This window comes from Podarcis liolepis (genome assembly GCF_965112155.1).
Source record: "Podarcis liolepis genome assembly, chromosome: 4".
Taxonomy (NCBI): domain Eukaryota; kingdom Metazoa; phylum Chordata; class Lepidosauria; order Squamata; family Lacertidae; genus Podarcis; species Podarcis liolepis.
Window position 1 is genome coordinate 56,010,562 of NC_139558.1, and position 17,062 is coordinate 56,027,623.

Consider the following 17,062-nt stretch of genomic DNA (forward strand, 5'->3'; position numbering starts at 1 on the left):
ATGGGGGAAAAGGAATCAGAGTGCTGGGTTGGGAAGTCTGTATAGAAACAATGTATGATAGGAAAACATGAAGTGTCATCAGAACACCGGAAAAGCGTATATTTTTTTTTAAAAAAGAAAGTAGGAATGGGGAGAAATTTGGCAACCTTACCTAATTTGTACTTTTCAAGAACAATGCATGATCCAATATACAGCTCTACTTTTTATTACTTATTTATTAAATTTGTATACTGCTCTTCATCTGTAGATCTCAGGGTAGTTCACAACATAAAAACACGAGACCTTGTATGTTTCTTTATGGGCAGTGGGGAAAAAGAATATGTACAGGTGAAACTTTTTTGTTTAACCTGTACATATTCTTCCCCACCTCTTCTTCTTCTTGAGAGGAAATCACGTTCTCTCCACCACCACTCTTCTGCTCAGATGCAGCCTTCCTAGGTTGCTTCAAGTTTTTTTTGTTTTGTTTTTGTTTTATGTAGAAGGAAGAATCATATTCTCATGTAGCATAAACCTCACTCCGGGCTGATCCACACTAATTTCCCTCCGCATTTTCTAGTCACAGGCCCCTGCTTTTCCAGGAAATCACAGACCTGTGCCTAGAAAGCATGGTGCAAAAGATAAGTGTGAGTCCATTATTTACTTCTACAGTGGTGCCTCGCAAGACGAAATTAATTTGTTCCGCGAGTTTTTTCGTCTTGCGGTTTTTTTCGTCTTGCGAAGCACAGTGTCGGAAAAGTTTTGGAAAAGCTTCAAAAATCACCAAAGTCTTCAAAAACCTCAAAAAAAGCTACCACACCGCGTTCTATGAGTTGCTCCTCGAAGTCAAGTCGCAACTGTATTAACGGCGTTAAGAAAAAGGAAACAAACTTGCAAGACGTTTCCGTCTTGCGAAGCAAGCCCATAGGGAAAATCGTCTTGCGAAGCAACTCAAAAAACCAAAAACCCTTTCGTTTTGCGAGTTTTCCGTCTTGCGAGGCATTCGTCTTGCGCGGTACCACTGTACTGCACTTTATGATGCTGCCCCAACATGGTAATGCAAAAAGGCCTACATACAGTATAAATAAAGGGAAGTTCGCCCCCTTGTGGCTGCTTGAGTATCAATTTCTTTTATATTACTATACCTGTACTGGCAAAAACCTTCGCTGGATGCAGGGTTAAAAAGACACTGGATAATTTAAATGGCAAATTGATCCTTCTATGGTGGCCAGCAGAGTAGCCTTTACTATTGTGTTTGAACATGAGGTAGTAAATGTAAAATAAACAGTAATTAAATGCCCATGATGTTTAAGATTCACAAGTGTTTAGAATTGAACCATACTTTACTATCTATAAAGTTTCAATAATCTGCCTTTCCAACCTTTGTTAACTTCCTAGATTTCTTTTTTTATATTTATTAATAATTTCAAAATTACAGAAAAGAAAAAAAATAAAAACACTACAATGCATAGAAAAAAACAAGAAAAAAACAAGACATAAAAACCAATGCAACAATACAGCAAAAAGATAAAAAAGGGAAAAAAGACACAAATCCCATATTACATATCTTTAACTTCCATTTGCTTGTTTCATTGACCTCCTCACACCTCCCTTTTTGTATTCTAGTTTGATTGATTATTTCAGCAAATTCTTTCCATCTTTCTCAATTTTTACTAAATAATTTATCTTGACAATTTAACCAATTAACTCAACAAATCCTTTCCATCCTTTCCCCATATTCTGTTATTCAAATTACCTTAAGTTATTTAAGCTTATCTTACCAAAAAATACTTTAGAACTTAACGCTTAATACTCGATTATACATAACTCCTGATATCTTTTCTACTAGAGTCATATAGTTTCATTCCAACATTTTCCCTAATGTTCATTAATTTTAGGCTAATTCCCTAAAAAAAAAAAAAAAAATCTTTATAAATTTTCTTCCAATCTTCATCCAACGTCTCTTCTTCCTGGTCTCGGGTTGTGTCAGTCCTTACTGTCCATTCCATCTAGTCCATCAACCTGGTAATCTAATGTCCGAGGCCCTTAAGTCTCTTCCATGTCCCTTCTGCAGATCTTCTTCTTCTTGTTTATACTTGCACTTTTCCTTGTCTTTTGTTGGTCTCTTTCTTAGTTTCTTTCCTTTCTCGTTGGGGAGTAGGTCTCTGGGGGATTCCAACCTAAAATTATCTTCGTCTCCCTTCATCCAACCAGCCCATTCCCCAGAGTCCCACTCCCCACAATCATCAATGTAGTCCAAAAAATATTTAAAAACATATTTCGAGGTCTCTCCAAAGTTAAGAACCTCCTCAGCTCCAGACTCCCCCTGGCCGACTCCAACTTCAATCTTCAAAGACAGCAGCTTATGCTCCTGTAGGGCCTCGGGTCTCTCCATTTGTATTATTTGAGGTGCAACCGCAACCTTCTCCATTATCTTCTGCACTTGCCCAATCAGTACAGGTTCCTGAGTTGGTCCCTGAATAGTTTCTGTATCAATATTCCCTGTTTGCCCACAGTTATTAACCACAACAGTCATCAAATCCATTTTCTCATTCATCAACTCCATCTTCTCATGCATCTGTTCCAGCAAGGCACTTGTCTTGCATAAAGCAAGCACCAAAACTTCCTCCCAGCTCATATTTAGTCAAGGTCAAAAAGGACTGGTCCCACGATCTTAATCTGACAGCTGTAGAGTCCTCAAGTAGACGCAGCAACAATTTAGCAAGCTCCCTCTAGAGGAGACAATTTCTATTTGTATCCATTTTTTTAAGGCAAGTCCAACAAAGGAAAATTACTTTCATTTTTCAGATATTTTGTTTCTTTAGAATGCAGAAGGCAACATTGGAATCAATTTATTTCTCTTCTTTAGCTATCTGTCAAAGTATTCCATTCACAGTCAATGAACCTCTCCAAGAATTTCTGTCTCTGACACCCCGTTCCCAGGTTAGAGACGGTGGAAACTTATCTTTCTTCACTCCCTCTCCTGCAGGCGTTAAACAAAGTCCCCCCCCCTTTTCTCCTGCTTCCAAGGGGGTTTCAGTAATTATAAATGAAGGAAATTTAAACTTTTTTAACGACTTTCCAGACTTTAGCTTCAGGTCTATGTACAAAAAGTGGAAGGCGGACTTCCTGTTTTGAACCTTCCCGCTTCGGTGCCAAATTAAGATATTTCTTGATCCAATTTTCCGTTTCTACTCACGGGTACTTGTTTTAAATCCAATTGTCCACAGGAAAAACTCAGCGCTCTCCGGCAATGGCTGTGCGGCGAACTAATACTTTGCTACTGGAAGAAGCAAAGATCACCAGTGTTGAAGCAATGATTCTTCAACATCAACTTCTTTGGACTGGTCATGTTGTGCGGATACCTGATGATAGTCTTCCAAAGCAACTACTCTATTCTGAACTTAAAAATGGAAAGGGTAATGCTGGTGGTCAACAAGAGGTTTAAAGACTGTCTCAAGGCAAATCTAAAAAAATGTAGTATAAACACTGACAACTGGGAAACACTGGCCTGTGAGCGCTCCAGTTGGAGAACAGCCTTTACCAAAGGTATCATGGGCTTTGAAGACCCTTGAACTCAGGACGCAAGGGAGAAACATGCTAAGACGCTTGGCAAACCCTCACCGTGATCAACTCCCGCCCAGAAACCAATGTCCCCACTGTGGAAGGATATGTGGACCCAGAATTGGCCTCCAGTCACTTAGGGAAACACTGTTAAAACTGTGTTTATGAAGACAATCTTACTCGGCTAAGAGTGATCACCAAAGAAGTGAAAGAAAAAGAAGACTTCCAAGTAAGTGGGGTCGGAATTGCAGCCTAAGCCCCACTGAAACCAATGAGAACTAAATCATGACTCATTCCTCCTATTTATTTCAATGTGACATGAGTGTAAGCCACGTGGTTTGGAGTCAAGCGCCCCTCCCCCAATCAAATCTGGTTCAGAAACGATCTAAGATTTATGCGTTTAAGATTAGGGAGCCGAAAACATTCCAGGCGCCAAGTCTGGAGTGGAAACGGCAAAGGCGAGGAGGGAGAGCAACAAGTGGGCCTCTGGCGCCGCTCTACGGCAATGCAGGGGGAAAAGCGCCTTCGGAGTCGGGCAGGGAAAACGACGCGGACCTCCGGCTGCGCATGCTCAATCCCTCCCGCCTTCTGCTCCCAGCAGCCATTTCCTTGAGTCTCCTCCCCTCCTTCTGCGCTTGCGTGTGAAGCGGGAGCTGCGCGCGCCGCCACTCTTCCTCGGCGTCTCTCTTCCTTTTCTTGTGTGCACAGCCGCGTGTGGTTCGAGAGCTCGCAGAGATGGCGATGCACGTTCCGAAGGCCCCGGGCTTCGCCCAAATGCTGAAAGACGGAGCGAAGGTGGGTGATTGTGTGTGTGTGTGTGTGTGAGAGAGAGAGAGAGAGAGGGAGAGAAGCTCGCGAGCGTGGCGGCGAAGGAACGCGGAAGGTTCCAGAAGCGACGCCTCAGCCCGGCGCTTCCAAGGAGGCGGGGCTACTGGGCCCCATCGCCCGTGGACTGGAAGCCCGTTAGCTTGGCGCGCGCTCACTGGCGGTTAACAGTCGCCTGAAGAATTAACGCGCTTTCCCCCTCCAACCCCCGCTTTCCGAAGGGGGGCCACAACGGACACGCCCTAAGATTTGATTCAGGCCCCTTCCATGTCACCTGACGTCTCTCTCGCCGCCCCCATTGGCGCGCCCGCTGCCTAGCAAGCAGGGCTCGCGCGCGGGAGAGGGGTGGGCGACGGTGACGTCTTTTCGCGTTTGCTGACGTCATGGGCACGCGCCAAGTTCGCGGTCGGCGGCGGACTTTTTCGTTGAAGGGAGTTGCTAGGTTCCGATTCTGAAGCAGAACCGGCCCAGAGCTAAGGCAGTCGCTGCTTTGCTGCTTGGCTTGCCACTTTCCTTTCAAATTCGTGTCAGGGATGCTTTGTGCCGCTTCCTGTGTTCACTCTTCTGAGCTGGAATGCCCACACGTTGTTCTTCCACCTCCATGGCCGTAGGCTCAGAGTACGACAGGATGCTGCGTTTCCTCCTGCCACCCTGAACTTAGCAGCCCTGGTGATGGAGGAGTGGGAATGGTTGGCTTAAGACACCTGTGCAGCTCAACTGTACATAACTCGTGACTGCATGGTCCATGTACTTCCATTGTAGGTCACATATGTGGAAAGGATCCAGGAGCTTTCACATCCTGTACAGTGGTACCTTGGGTTACAAACGTAACTTGTTCCGGAGGTCTGTTCTTAACCCGAAACAGTCCTTAACTTGAGGCGCGCTTTTGCTAATGGGGCCTCCCACACTGCAGGAGCACGATTTCCGTTCTCATCCTGGGGGAAAGCTTGTAACCCGAGATACTACTATGGGTTAGCGGAGTTTGTAACCCGAACCATCTGTAACCCGAGGTACCACTGTACTTGGTGTTTTACTTGTGTTTATAGTAAGAGTTTTATAGTACGGTATATGAGTTTTATGACTGAGTTAATCTTTGAAGCTGGGGCCTAGTTCGACATGTTGACAGTGACAATGATGTTTCCATCTATTTCTGTTTGGAGATGCTTGCACCTATAATGGATAGCCACTGGGATAAACTTTGCTATGCTTTTAGATTCACTCCTGACTGCTATAGGGCTAGGTGGCCAAGCTATTCTTTTACCTCCCCTTGATAACAAATGACACTTTAATCAATCAAACAAACAAAAATAACCCACCAACTGTACAGTGGCATTCTTGAAATGTTTGACTGTTCAGGTGGCCTGTATGCCAGTTCAGGATTACAACTTGGTGGGCAGTAGTTTGTAGGCACAGTGGAGGACTGGCTTAACTCAGTGTTCATTGCCTTTTCTTAAAGATGGCGAGTAACCTTCTGCAAACCTGTATTTGATATAGAACATGGATAAACAAACTAAGGCCCGGGGCCAGATCTGGCTCAATTGCCTTCTGAATCTGGCCTGCGGACGGTCCGGGAATCAGCATGTTTTTACATGAGTAGAATATGTGCTTTTATTTAAAATGCATCTCTGGGTTATTTGTAGGGCATAGGAATTCATTCATCCACCCCCCAAATATTCTGGCTCCCCACAAGGTCTGAGGGACAGTGGACCTGCCCCCTGCTGAAAAAAGTTTGCTGACCCCTGATATAGAATCATGAGTCTTCGTTTTTATATCTCACTTGTATGATTCTAGACCTGTGATTTTTAAACACACAGCCAATGTCTTCAAATAGCCCTGGAGTCCTGGGGGCTGTGGCCCTGGCATCTTCTCCTTCACATAGTCACCAACATTTTTTACCTACATCTGAAGAAGTGTGCATCTGAAGTGTATATCTGAAGAAGTGTGCATGCACACGAAAGCTCATACCAAGAACTAACTTAGTTGGTCTTTAAGGTGCTACTGGAAGGAATTTTTTACCTAGTCATGCAATTGTTGTCTATTGTGTGCCCATATATTTCTCTCACTACTATATTATACTTTTTCATGTACTTTAATTTAAAATACTTTGTTTTGTGTCTGTAGCATTATTCAGGATTAGAAGAAGCTGTGTTTCGAAATATTCAGGCATGTAAAGAGCTTGCTCAAACAACTCGCACAGCCTATGGACCAAATGGTAAGACTTTTTTAAATATTCATAAATTATAACCTTAAAAAGAGGAATTAATACATACTACTTAGTCACTCTAAAGAAATACAGCTTATGATGCTTTTGTTTGTTGATAAACCCAGGAACAATGCCATGATTTGTTTGGATAATTAGATAGAATTAAATCCTGAAACTAATTCACATTTTATAACACTGTCTAGTTATATTAAATTGTCATTCACATACTTGACGTGTTCTTTTTTTTTAAGGGATGAACAAAATGGTTATCAATCATTTGGAGAAGCTTTTTGTTACTAATGATGCTGCTACCATCCTAAGAGAGTTGGAGGTAAATTCCTTCCTGCCTTATTCATTTGTAGTCTGCTAAGGATATATTGACTTGTACATGGGGATTATTTATGGCGAAACATTGTGTATGCTATCTGTTACAATCTAAGCTTTTCTAGGCTTGTGTTGTTTCCCTGTGAAGGGGTCCAAAGACACCTTTGGGTGGGGTGTATGGGATGGGTAGAAATTTGTGGCACAGGCAGCTGTGTGCATATCAGGGTTGAGTTAGCATGATTATAAGAAATGTGTGCTGCTAAGATTGTATGAAGAACTTGTTAATTACGCCAAAGTTTTGCTATTTCACATATGTGTTTTAATGACTGTTGCCACATAATAAGATGTAGGTGCACTGAATTAGTTAAATGTTTTGAATTTGTAATGCAGCGTAATACATATTGAAGCATGCTATTAGTTACTTGAATATACACAAGTGTGCTTAATAGTGTTCTCTGATATAAAATCTTCAACAGGTTCAACATCCAGCTGCAAAAATGATTGTCTTGGCTTCTCACATGCAAGAGCAAGAAGTTGGTGATGGAACAAATTTTGTTCTTGTGTTTGCTGGAGCCCTCCTAGAACATGCAGAGGAGCTTCTAAGAATGGGACTTTCTGTTTCAGAGGTAATCTTTTATTTTGTTCAGATTATTGCAATTCAAATTAGTATTCTAGGATCTTTGAATAATTGTGTATGAAACTCAGTCTCTTGTTTATCCTCTTATTTTTTCCATTCCTAATTGTGTCCTATTTTGCCTTGTGGAGATTGGGTTGGATCCAGATGTGCCTGTCTAAATAAAATGGCTCTTTTTGTGTGGAATGGGGCTTCAGGGAAAACTGGTCACTTTCCCTGCTTCTGCTTATGGAAGAGTCCAGTTGGCAGAGTTTTATTCCTGGGAAGTCTGAATCCAACCCTTTGTGAGGTTAAGATATCAAACTGACTTTGAACTTTTAACAACTTATGCATTACAGTACAGACATTCTAGTGTCTTTAATTTTAGGTAATTGAAGGCTATGAAAAAGCTTTGAAGAAAGCCTTAGAGATACTTCCTGATCTAGTGTGCTGCTCTGCAAAGAATCTTCGGGATGTTGAAGAAGTGTCATCTTTGCTGCAAACTTCAATAATGAGTAAACAATGTGGCAGTGAAATATTTCTTACTAAGCTTATCGCTCAGGCATGTGGTAAGTATATGTCATTTTTTTTTATCTAAACATAGTATTTTGTTTTTGATACCTTAAATATTTTCATGTTGGTTTCAAGGTTGTTTTTTGTAGTGAAAGTCACTTGTCTTAATTTCTTGTTGGATGTCGTTTTTCAGTTCAGTACTGTGGTACCTCTGTTTATGAACTTAATCCATTTTGGAGGCCCATTCTTAAACCGAAACTGTTCTTAAACTGAGTTACGCTTTCCCTAATGAGGCCTCCCACTGCCGGTGCCCTTCCACCATTTGGCTTCTGTTCTTAGACCGAGGTAAAGTTTGCAAACCAGGACACTGCTTGGGGTTTTGCGGAGTTCATAAACCGAATAGTTCATAAACAGGGCTGTTCTTAAACCGAGGTACCACTGTATTTTCCTGAGCTGCTCTTGTCAAGCTGCAACAGTGTCTAAAATAGAGTAACACTTACTTGTTCATATTATAAAGCATAATATTGTCACTGGCGCCATTTCCACAGATTCTGTGGCATGTAATTAATAAAATAACTAAATTAGATGACTTGCTATCTTAACAATGCTTCCTAAAAACATGTTACTTTTCATTTTTCGCTCTCTCACAGTCTCTATTTTCCCCGAGTCGGGTCACTTTAATGTTGACAACATCAGAGTGTGCAAGATCATAGTAAGTCATTCTTTCTTTTCCTTTCAGTACTGTAATACTCAACATTGAAGGCACTTTGTTTCACTGGAACTTGCCTTCTGGTCACTATGCTTGAGGGTTGCAGCTTTAGTTATGGTAACCTTGAAGAAAAGCAGTTCTGTCTGAACTTTGGTTGGGGCCAAAAACAGGAGAGGGTGTAAAAAACATACCATCTGTGGATTTTTAGTAGACTGTTCCTATATCGTTTTCCTGGGAGATTAGAGACTTCATATGTAGGTATGGATACATACCGATTCTGAAATTCGAAAGTAGATTTCGCAGAAAAGAAAGAGTTCTGGCTTTCAGTCAATAAGATAATGAATTTCTCTTCAATTAGATAATTAGCATTTCTCTTCAAATATCAGTGTGGAAGATTGGGAAGATCTAGAGTAGGGAATCATTTGCTGTGTTGAAATGGAAACATAAGAATGATAAAACAAATGCTTTAAATTGTAGCAATTTAACTGTTCCTAAGCAGATACAATCAGAGTTCAGGTATGCTTTCACATTAAATAGCACATTAATTTAGTTAAAGTAAAAAATTAGTTGTATTCAGACTTTGCAGTAGGTCTCTTAAAATCAATGAAATCTACTCCCAAGTATGACAGTCTAGATCCAACTCAGTGTGATTTCAGTGGCTTAACTTGGATGGAATGGTAATTATAATCTGTTCTTTTCAGGGTTCTGGCATTTGTGCTTCTACAGTATTGCATGGCATGGTTTTTAAAAAAGAAACTGAAGGTGATGTTACTTCTGTCAAAGATGCCAAAATAGCTGTGTATTCTTGCCCTTTTGATGGTATGATAACAGAAACTAAGGTATGGTTTCCCATTCTTTGGAAGTATTAAATATGTATGAGGCAGCAGCATGTCTATACATATATATAGTAGTTGCTTATTTTCTCAAGGTGATCCTTTCCGTGTCTGCATTTGCATGGTGAACCAGGCCAAGAGCTACCTTCCTTTGTGCAGTTCTGCTCACAGGGGTCGATATGGCGAAACTTTGGTTAACACAGAGAGGGACAGTCCTATTATTGTGACTGTAAAAAGTGGTGCTGCAACTAGATAAATTGCTGCAGCCCTTTTCAAAATGCAATGTTCTGTGTTAAGGCAGGGATCCACAAAACTGTCAGTGGGAAGCAGTCACAACTTTGCAGTGACTTTTTGCTCCTGGGTGCCCAGCACAATGTGAGGGATCCCTTTCTTGCCTTCCATGGAAAACTTGGGGAAATGGAGGGATCTCTTGTTGCATATTTTCCAGTTATGCCACAAGAATGGTGCGTGTGTGTAAGTAAGTTAGTAAAATGACTACAGATTTTTGGCTGATTTTATCTGGGCTTGGGATTTCAGCAGGCAGTCCTTTCATGGAGTGTCTGTCCTATATTTCCGTGATTCAATAAACTTTTGGTTGGTGGTAGTAGAAGTGTCTGAAGTCCTTCCATGTTAGGCTCTTTAGATGAACATACCTGACACTGGTTCATTTGGAATGCTCCCCAAAAAACCCTTGTGCAAAAACAGCATATCCATGATTCATAAATCACTTTTTCTAGCTTCTTCAGCAGCTCGGTCCTTGTACTTGAAGTCTGCTAAACACTTTAGAGATCCTGGAGACACATGTTGCTGTTGATCTATATGTGCATTACTTAGAATATGGGTCTATGATAGCTGTCACTTCTGGAATTGCCTGTTTTTCAGGTTAATTGTATTAAAACATACTAGGAGTTGAAGATGAGAATGATGGGGAAAATGATGGCTTTATAATTGCAGGGAACTGTACTCCTCAAGAATGCTGCTGAGCTGACAAATTTTAGCAGGGGAGAGGAAAACTTACTGGAGTTACAAGTCAAGAGCATTGCTGATAGTGGTGTAAATGTTGTAGTTACAGGAGGAAAAGTGGCAGACATGGCACTTCATTATGCTAACAAATATAATATTATGTTACTCAGGTAAGTTGTGCAAAGATGTAAATTGTTTGCATTTCTTGGCCTATTTAACTGAAATACATAGCATATTTGTTTCCTGAAGTGTAAATTAGTGCATATGTTTCATCCCATTATGACTTCACCAAGATTATCCCCGTGTATGTGTGTTTTCCTTTTTCTGAACAGCCACAGATGGGGGTGAGTGGGTGGAAAGTACTCAGTGCAAGTCAGGATCATGGCACAGAGCAGTTCATCACTTTATTTTGTACCATTTTTGCCCTTAAATTGTCCCCTCTTTAATTTGTGGCAAATTTTCTTTAGAATTTTAGAGATGTCACTTTTCTGATGATGGAAGGGATTTCATTTAAGTCCAGTGTGCAGTTAACATGGTTTTGGTTTTCAGGTAGTTTGGATGATGATGATAAGGTGTACATATGTTCGATTATTTGTCAATTTTTTTTCATCAATAATGAAATGCACTTTAATGCTTCTGTTACCAATCAAGACATGATGGAGGGGCACTGTCCTTGAACCATTACCAGAATCCCTGCTTGTTCCTAAACAGGACAGTGGTGAGAGGCAGATGGTAAATTGCAGTCTGTTGGTGGACTGCTAGTACCTGCTGGGATATTGCAGACTGCTGGGCTTGGTATACTTTGGTCTCATCCTGCAGGCACTACTTACATTCTTAGGAAAGAATGTGTGTTCTGGATTGCTTAAGAGAGACTGGTGCTTTCAGTGTTTATACAAGACAAATTCCCATTTTCTAGATAGAGAGCTCTATTATTATTATTATTATTATTATTATTATTATTATTATTATTATTTTATTATTATTATTTTAAAAGGCCCTAGAACAGGGTCTTTGCAGGAAGTAAAATGTTGATAGGGAACATTCCTGGAAAAATTAGTTTGGTACTAACAAGAATTTCTAGATTATGAAAATTACACCTGAACACTATTTTATCTCCTTTCTTAAAGGCTGAATTCTAAGTGGGATCTCAGGAGACTATGTAAAACTGTTGGTGCCACAGCCCTCCCCAGACTGGTATGTAGCGAGAACAGCAGATGTAGCGAGAACAGCAGAGGTTTTCTTAAAACCTACTCCTTTCATAGACATAATCCTCCTTTTTCCTTCCCAGACACCACCTAATCTAGAAGAAATTGGTTACTGTGACAGTGTGTGTTTGTCAGAAGTTGGGGAAACACAAGTAGTTGTGTTTAAACATGGTATGTTTATTATTTTAGTATACTTGTTATCTTTAATACAGTGCATATAGAAACTTTGCATTTAGTCAGATTTCACAAGTAAAACATTGATATATTTTCCTGCAGAAAAGGAAGATGGTGCCATTTCTACAATAGTAATTCGTGGCTCTACAGAGAATCTTATGGATGATGTAGAAAGAGCAATTGATGATGGTGTCAACACTTTCAAAGTACTCACACGGGTGAGTAAAGTGCTACGCAGAATCATAGAATTGTAGAGTTGAAAGGGACCCCGAGGTTCATATAAGTCCAGCCGACTGCAATGCAGGAATATAGAGGAGCATTATTTTACTGGCTTGTTAAAATGCAAAGTTAATCGTGTGCAGTTGCAGAAATGCTACCATACTGGAATATACAATAGTATATACTACCCCCAGTAGACCAGAGTGGCACTCTCTGGTTCAGGGTGAGAGAAGTTAAGGTTTTAAGTTTACAGTGATACACGTGTCAGTAAGTCAGGTGGGCCAAATTTGGGGTGGGGATGGTATGTGAAACTGAGTGGCCCAATTGACAGATGAGAACACCCTTTCCCCCCAAAAGGGGGCAAATAAAGTAGTCATTGTAATCTTCTCTGGCTTGGCAGTTCCCTACCCTGAGCCATTTACCTCCCAACTCTGAGGGAACAATTCCAGGTGTGCAAAGGCGATAGGTGAGGATAATGCCACTCACCAGCTCCTCATCCAGCTGTGCTGTTCATCCCCTCACAAGGTCATTATCATCTGCTACCCTGTAAGAAAGATATGCTAACTTACTATGATGTTACCATCTTAAAAGGTAAAGGTACTCCTGCCCGTACGGGCCAGTCTTGACAGACTCTAGGGTTGTGCGCTCATCTCACTCTAGAGGCCGGGAGCCAGCGCTGTCCGCAGACACTTCTGGGTCACGTGGCCAGCGTGACAAAGCTGCTATGGCGAACCGGCACCAGAGCAGCATACGGAAACGCCGTTTACCTTCCCGCTATAAAGCGGTACCTATTTACTTGCACTTAAGGGTGCTTTCGAACTGCTAGGTGGGCAGGAGCTGGGACCGAACGACGGGAGCTCACCCCGCCGCGGGGATTCGAACCGCCGACCATGCGATTGGCAAGTCCTAGGCGCTGAGGTTTAACCCACAGTGCCACCCGCATCCTCTTAGTGCTGCCAAAAAAATGAAGTGAACTGGGTAACCATTCTGGGAAAGGGCCTTTTTGGTATGGACACTCTAGCTGTGGAATATTCTTCCCAGTGAGGCTCACCTAGCACCTGCTTGTAGTTCTTTTGGAGCCTGGTAGACCATTCTGTTCACCAGGGCCTTATTTATTCATAGAAAATATTTATGTACTGCTATAAAAAAGCAGTTTACAATAATTGTTTACTGCTTACTTACGACTAAAATGGGTTACAATACACTGTTTTTGTTTTGTTTTTTAGTTTGTTTGGTGCAGTATGTCGTCTCCTCCCCCTGTCTTAGTTGGGACAGGGGGATATGAGACAGTATACTGATAAAATAAATATAAAGGAAGAGAGAGAGATAAATTTTAAAATAGACTTGAAATAGTTGCTTCAACTCTTTTGCAGGATAAGCGTCTTGTTCCAGGTGGTGGTGCAACAGAGATAGAGTTGGCTAAGCAGATCACATCATATGGAGAGGTAAGCTACAAACTTAATATCTTTACTAAATTTAACTTTCCATATAATGCAACTTAAAACCCAATTCTGTCTTTAGACTTGTCCAGGTCTTGATCAGTATGCAATCAAGAAATTTGCTGAGGCATTTGAAGCTATACCCCGAGCCCTGGCTGAAAATTCTGGAGTTAAGGCTAATGAACTTATTTCTAAGCTCTACGCTGTACATCAAGAAGGCAACAAAAATGTTGGGTTTGATATTGAGGTAAGGCTAATGCCCAGCATAACATGTTTCTGGTGGTTACAGCGTTCTGGAATGCCATCCCTAAGAGAGTGTCTGCAAGGGAACAGTACTCTTTACCTATGGTTGCAGGGTGTGTGTGGGAATTCTGGATCACATCTGTAAAGGAAGAATTGGGAGTACACTTAGGCTGCATACACACTATACTTTTAAAGCACAGGCAAAACACATTTTCTCCTTGATTAATTTTGTGGTTTAAGAGTGACTGGGACTGTCCAATGCCCAGGATTTTTTGAAGACTGAAATGTTCTTTAAAGGCATAGTGCGTATGTAGTTAGAGCATACTCCAGCTTCTTCCTTTTGAATTTGGCTGTGCTGCAGCTTTACCTGTCCTGCACCTGACAGATTAGGTGGATGACTGGTAGTTTTGGCCAGAACTGCTTCATGTGCCAATTGGGGAGGCTTAAGGGGGGAAAACTCCACTTGTTTTGTTAATCCTTTTACAGGTATTTTAATGACCTTCCTATTCTAGCTGTTCTGTGTGTGATGTAAGGCTTGCAGATTTTTTAAGATAGGGAAATATTGTTTTCTTTCAATGCAAAATACTATGGACTTTATTACCAATATTAATACCCGCTAGCTGTCCATTTTGTTCCATGGGCAGATTCTTAGCACCTTTAACTCTTTTACTGACATCAGTGGAACTCTCGTTGTAATCCTGTATCTGCTCAGAAAGTTAAGGCGCTGAACTCTTTTTCTAACATTTGACAGGCTGAACCTGCAGCTGTGAAAGATATGTTGGAAGCTGGTGTATTAGACACATACCTTGGGAAGTTCTGGGCCATTAAGCTGGCTACAAATGCTGCAGTAACTGTCCTAAGAGTTGATCAGGTAAGTTGGTGTAATAGGCTTTTTTATTGCTTCAGGTTATCGGGCTAAATCAATACGGTATGGAAGCTGCTAGAGTATTGTTAGGTTATGTATGCTTCATATGATTTGGTTAAAGTTGAAGGTCTAACTTAATGTGGCAGTGTGTAGTCTTCTGGTAGGCTTCTGTTTTCAAATGATCAGTTTCATACAGTAAAGGATTATGCAGACTCTTACATAAATACTTTTAAAATCGAAACTTGGTGGAATTCTGTGCTTGATGTGAAATTCCTATAGATTATTATGGCAAAAGCAGCAGGTGGTCCAAAAGCCCCTAAAGCTTCAGAACATTGGGACAAGGATGACTGGAAAGATGGACCTGAACAGTAGTGTGAAGTAAGATTTAGTATCATGGCTCATGTTGGCAAGGAACGAGACTTTGCATGAATTCCTCTGCCTGGTGCTGATGAGTGTATTTTTGCTTCCACTTCCACGTATGTGTAGGCTACATCACAATTTAACAAACTGCTTGAGATAAGGGTGCACAACACTGTTAATATTCCTAAAACATGGTTTGAAGAATTATTCTATAGACTAATATGCATGATTTAGTTTACACTATTAGAAGCATTATTTCTGTGCTAATCTTACATATTGTGCAAGTTATTGAAGTTGAATTTTTTTACAGAACATTAACACTTTGTCTTGGTTACCACACAATGCACCCAAAACACCCCAGGTTTTTTGTGTCTTTTGTAGGAAATGCATTCTGCGATTTCCATTTTTGGCATTCATGCTAAGCATGTATCTACAGAAATCTAAACTTACAGCAGACAATCACTGCTTCTTGGAGACAATTCCTCATGACAATAGTGCTATCCCCATGCTGCTTAGCAGTGTGGGTATAGCAGTCTTGTTTAACTGACACCTGCACAGGAGATGTGTGCTTTTTGAGATGCAAGAAGAGCAGCCAAGAGGGTTTTGCTTTTCCCTGTTAGGCTGATTGATTTCTACAATTTTAATCAATATTTCATAAAATAGCAAAAACAGTCCTGGAGCTATGCTCAAGACTTATGGGTTGAATGCATTTTTCATTGCATAAACTTTCTGTAATACTAATTATGGCAGTATGTAAGAGATGAGGCAAAAGATACATATCAAATCAATTCTGTCATACCTCAATTCAGCTGAAGTGCATTCTATGTAAAAATGTAGATCTAACAACTACTTTTGCTTGCAGATCATCATGGCAAAACCAGCTGGTGGCCCCAAACCACCAACAGGAAAGAAGGAATTGGATGATGACCACAGTGATTGAACACTTTCAGAGTACTGCTTAAGGAGTTGTGTATCTTGTCATGTGTGTTACTCACCTTTAAATTATGAGACTTAGCTTGTCTTGTACCATTTCAATAAAAACTGTTTCAGTAAAAAATTGTTCTGAATGTGGTAATAAATCCTATTCAATATTACAGAAAGATAGGACTGTATCTAATGTTAGTCATACTCAAAGCATACCCACTGAAATTAATGGGCATCACTAACAGGTTTACAGTCCACTCAACAAATTACGACCTCTGCCATTGGCCTGCTATCCAATTAAAACCAGTAAAGATTCTGGAATTGACTTCCTGCAGGAAGTCACCTTCTTTCAATGGAACAGTCTTAGATGGAATACCTTGTCCTAGCAGTAAGTCCCGGTGAATTGTTTGCTGTTCTCATCTATCTAAGCCCACGTTGCTCCTGCTTAGGTTCTGATCCTATGTGGGGTAAATCTATTTTCTGTTACCCATGTGGAGTAATGAGACTAGACTGCCAATTAAGCCAAGCATTTTTTCCCCCACAAGGAATTGCTGCAAATTGGTTTCTCTTCTAGGCTCCACAAATACTATATACATCATGCCACCACCCTTCATAGAAAACATATCCATGGCCAGTTATGTTCCTCTCTCCTAGTGGCTACAAGTCATCATGTTTCAACAAGCGGAATAGGTAATTTCATTTGGCACATTCCCGAGTTGCATTAGAAGACATCTGTATTGCGGTCTAAGCCTTTAAGGCACAGGTAGGCAAAAAACATGTTCCTACACCTAGTACAGGGACATTAAGAGCACCTTTTAACTTCCACTGCTCCCGATTCCTCCAACACTTCTGTGTTGCTGTTGGGAAGTAAATGGGTGCATGTGTATTAATAGCCTTAGTTACATGTGGCCCTCGGCAAAAAGTTGCGCCTACTTTTAAGAGAACAAGAGCCCTACTTCTGCATCCATTTAGCACTAGAATGTTTGTGAAAGAGGTAAAAATGTCACATTTAAAGTCATGTTAGATAAAACATTTATTTTTTATTTAAAAGCATGTAAGTTCTGTTCAGATGTGGGTAAGACAAAACCAGTGTAGATTGAGGATCAGGTT

The 17,062-nt window shown here is 40.8% G+C and overlaps 1 protein-coding gene across 3 annotated transcripts; it reads left to right on the top strand.

Annotated features, from left to right (window-relative positions):
* The first annotated feature begins 3,967 nt into the window (after positions 1–3,967).
* On the top strand, positions 3,968–16,085 carry CCT8 (chaperonin containing TCP1 subunit 8). Of its 3 annotated transcripts, none has more exons than XM_083500358.1 (16): positions 3,968–4,335; positions 6,487–6,577; positions 6,820–6,899; positions 7,369–7,518; positions 7,894–8,074; positions 8,669–8,730; positions 9,429–9,566; positions 10,515–10,693; positions 11,651–11,717; positions 11,812–11,899; positions 12,005–12,120; positions 13,495–13,566; positions 13,643–13,807; positions 14,555–14,674; positions 14,948–15,046; positions 15,891–16,085. In XM_083500358.1, the coding sequence occupies exons 1-15, from the start codon at positions 4,276–4,278 to the stop codon at positions 15,038–15,040; spliced, it is 1,662 nt and encodes a 553-aa protein (XP_083356484.1). In that variant the 5' UTR covers positions 3,968–4,275; the 3' UTR covers positions 15,041–15,046; positions 15,891–16,085. The 3 variants fall into 3 exon arrangements, with proteins under 3 accessions (XP_083356484.1, XP_083356485.1, XP_083356486.1); XM_083500360.1 differs by lacking the exon at positions 3,968–4,335 and adding an exon at positions 5,102–5,123; XM_083500359.1 differs by lacking the exon at positions 14,948–15,046 and having other exon boundaries at positions 3,972–4,335.
* Positions 16,086–17,062: the final 977 nt, after the last annotated feature.

Coding starts and splice junctions, on each gene's coding strand:
- CCT8 (XM_083500358.1), top strand. CDS start 4,276: ATGGCGATGCACGTTCCGAAGGCCCCGGGCTTCGCCCAAATGCTGAAA. Junction 8,075..8,668: donor GCTTATCGCTCAGGCATGTG/GTAAGTATATGT, acceptor GCTCTCTCACAG/TCTCTATTTTCCCCGAGTCG. Junction 10,694..11,650: donor TATAATATTATGTTACTCAG/GTAAGTTGTGCA, acceptor CCTTTCTTAAAG/GCTGAATTCTAAGTGGGATC.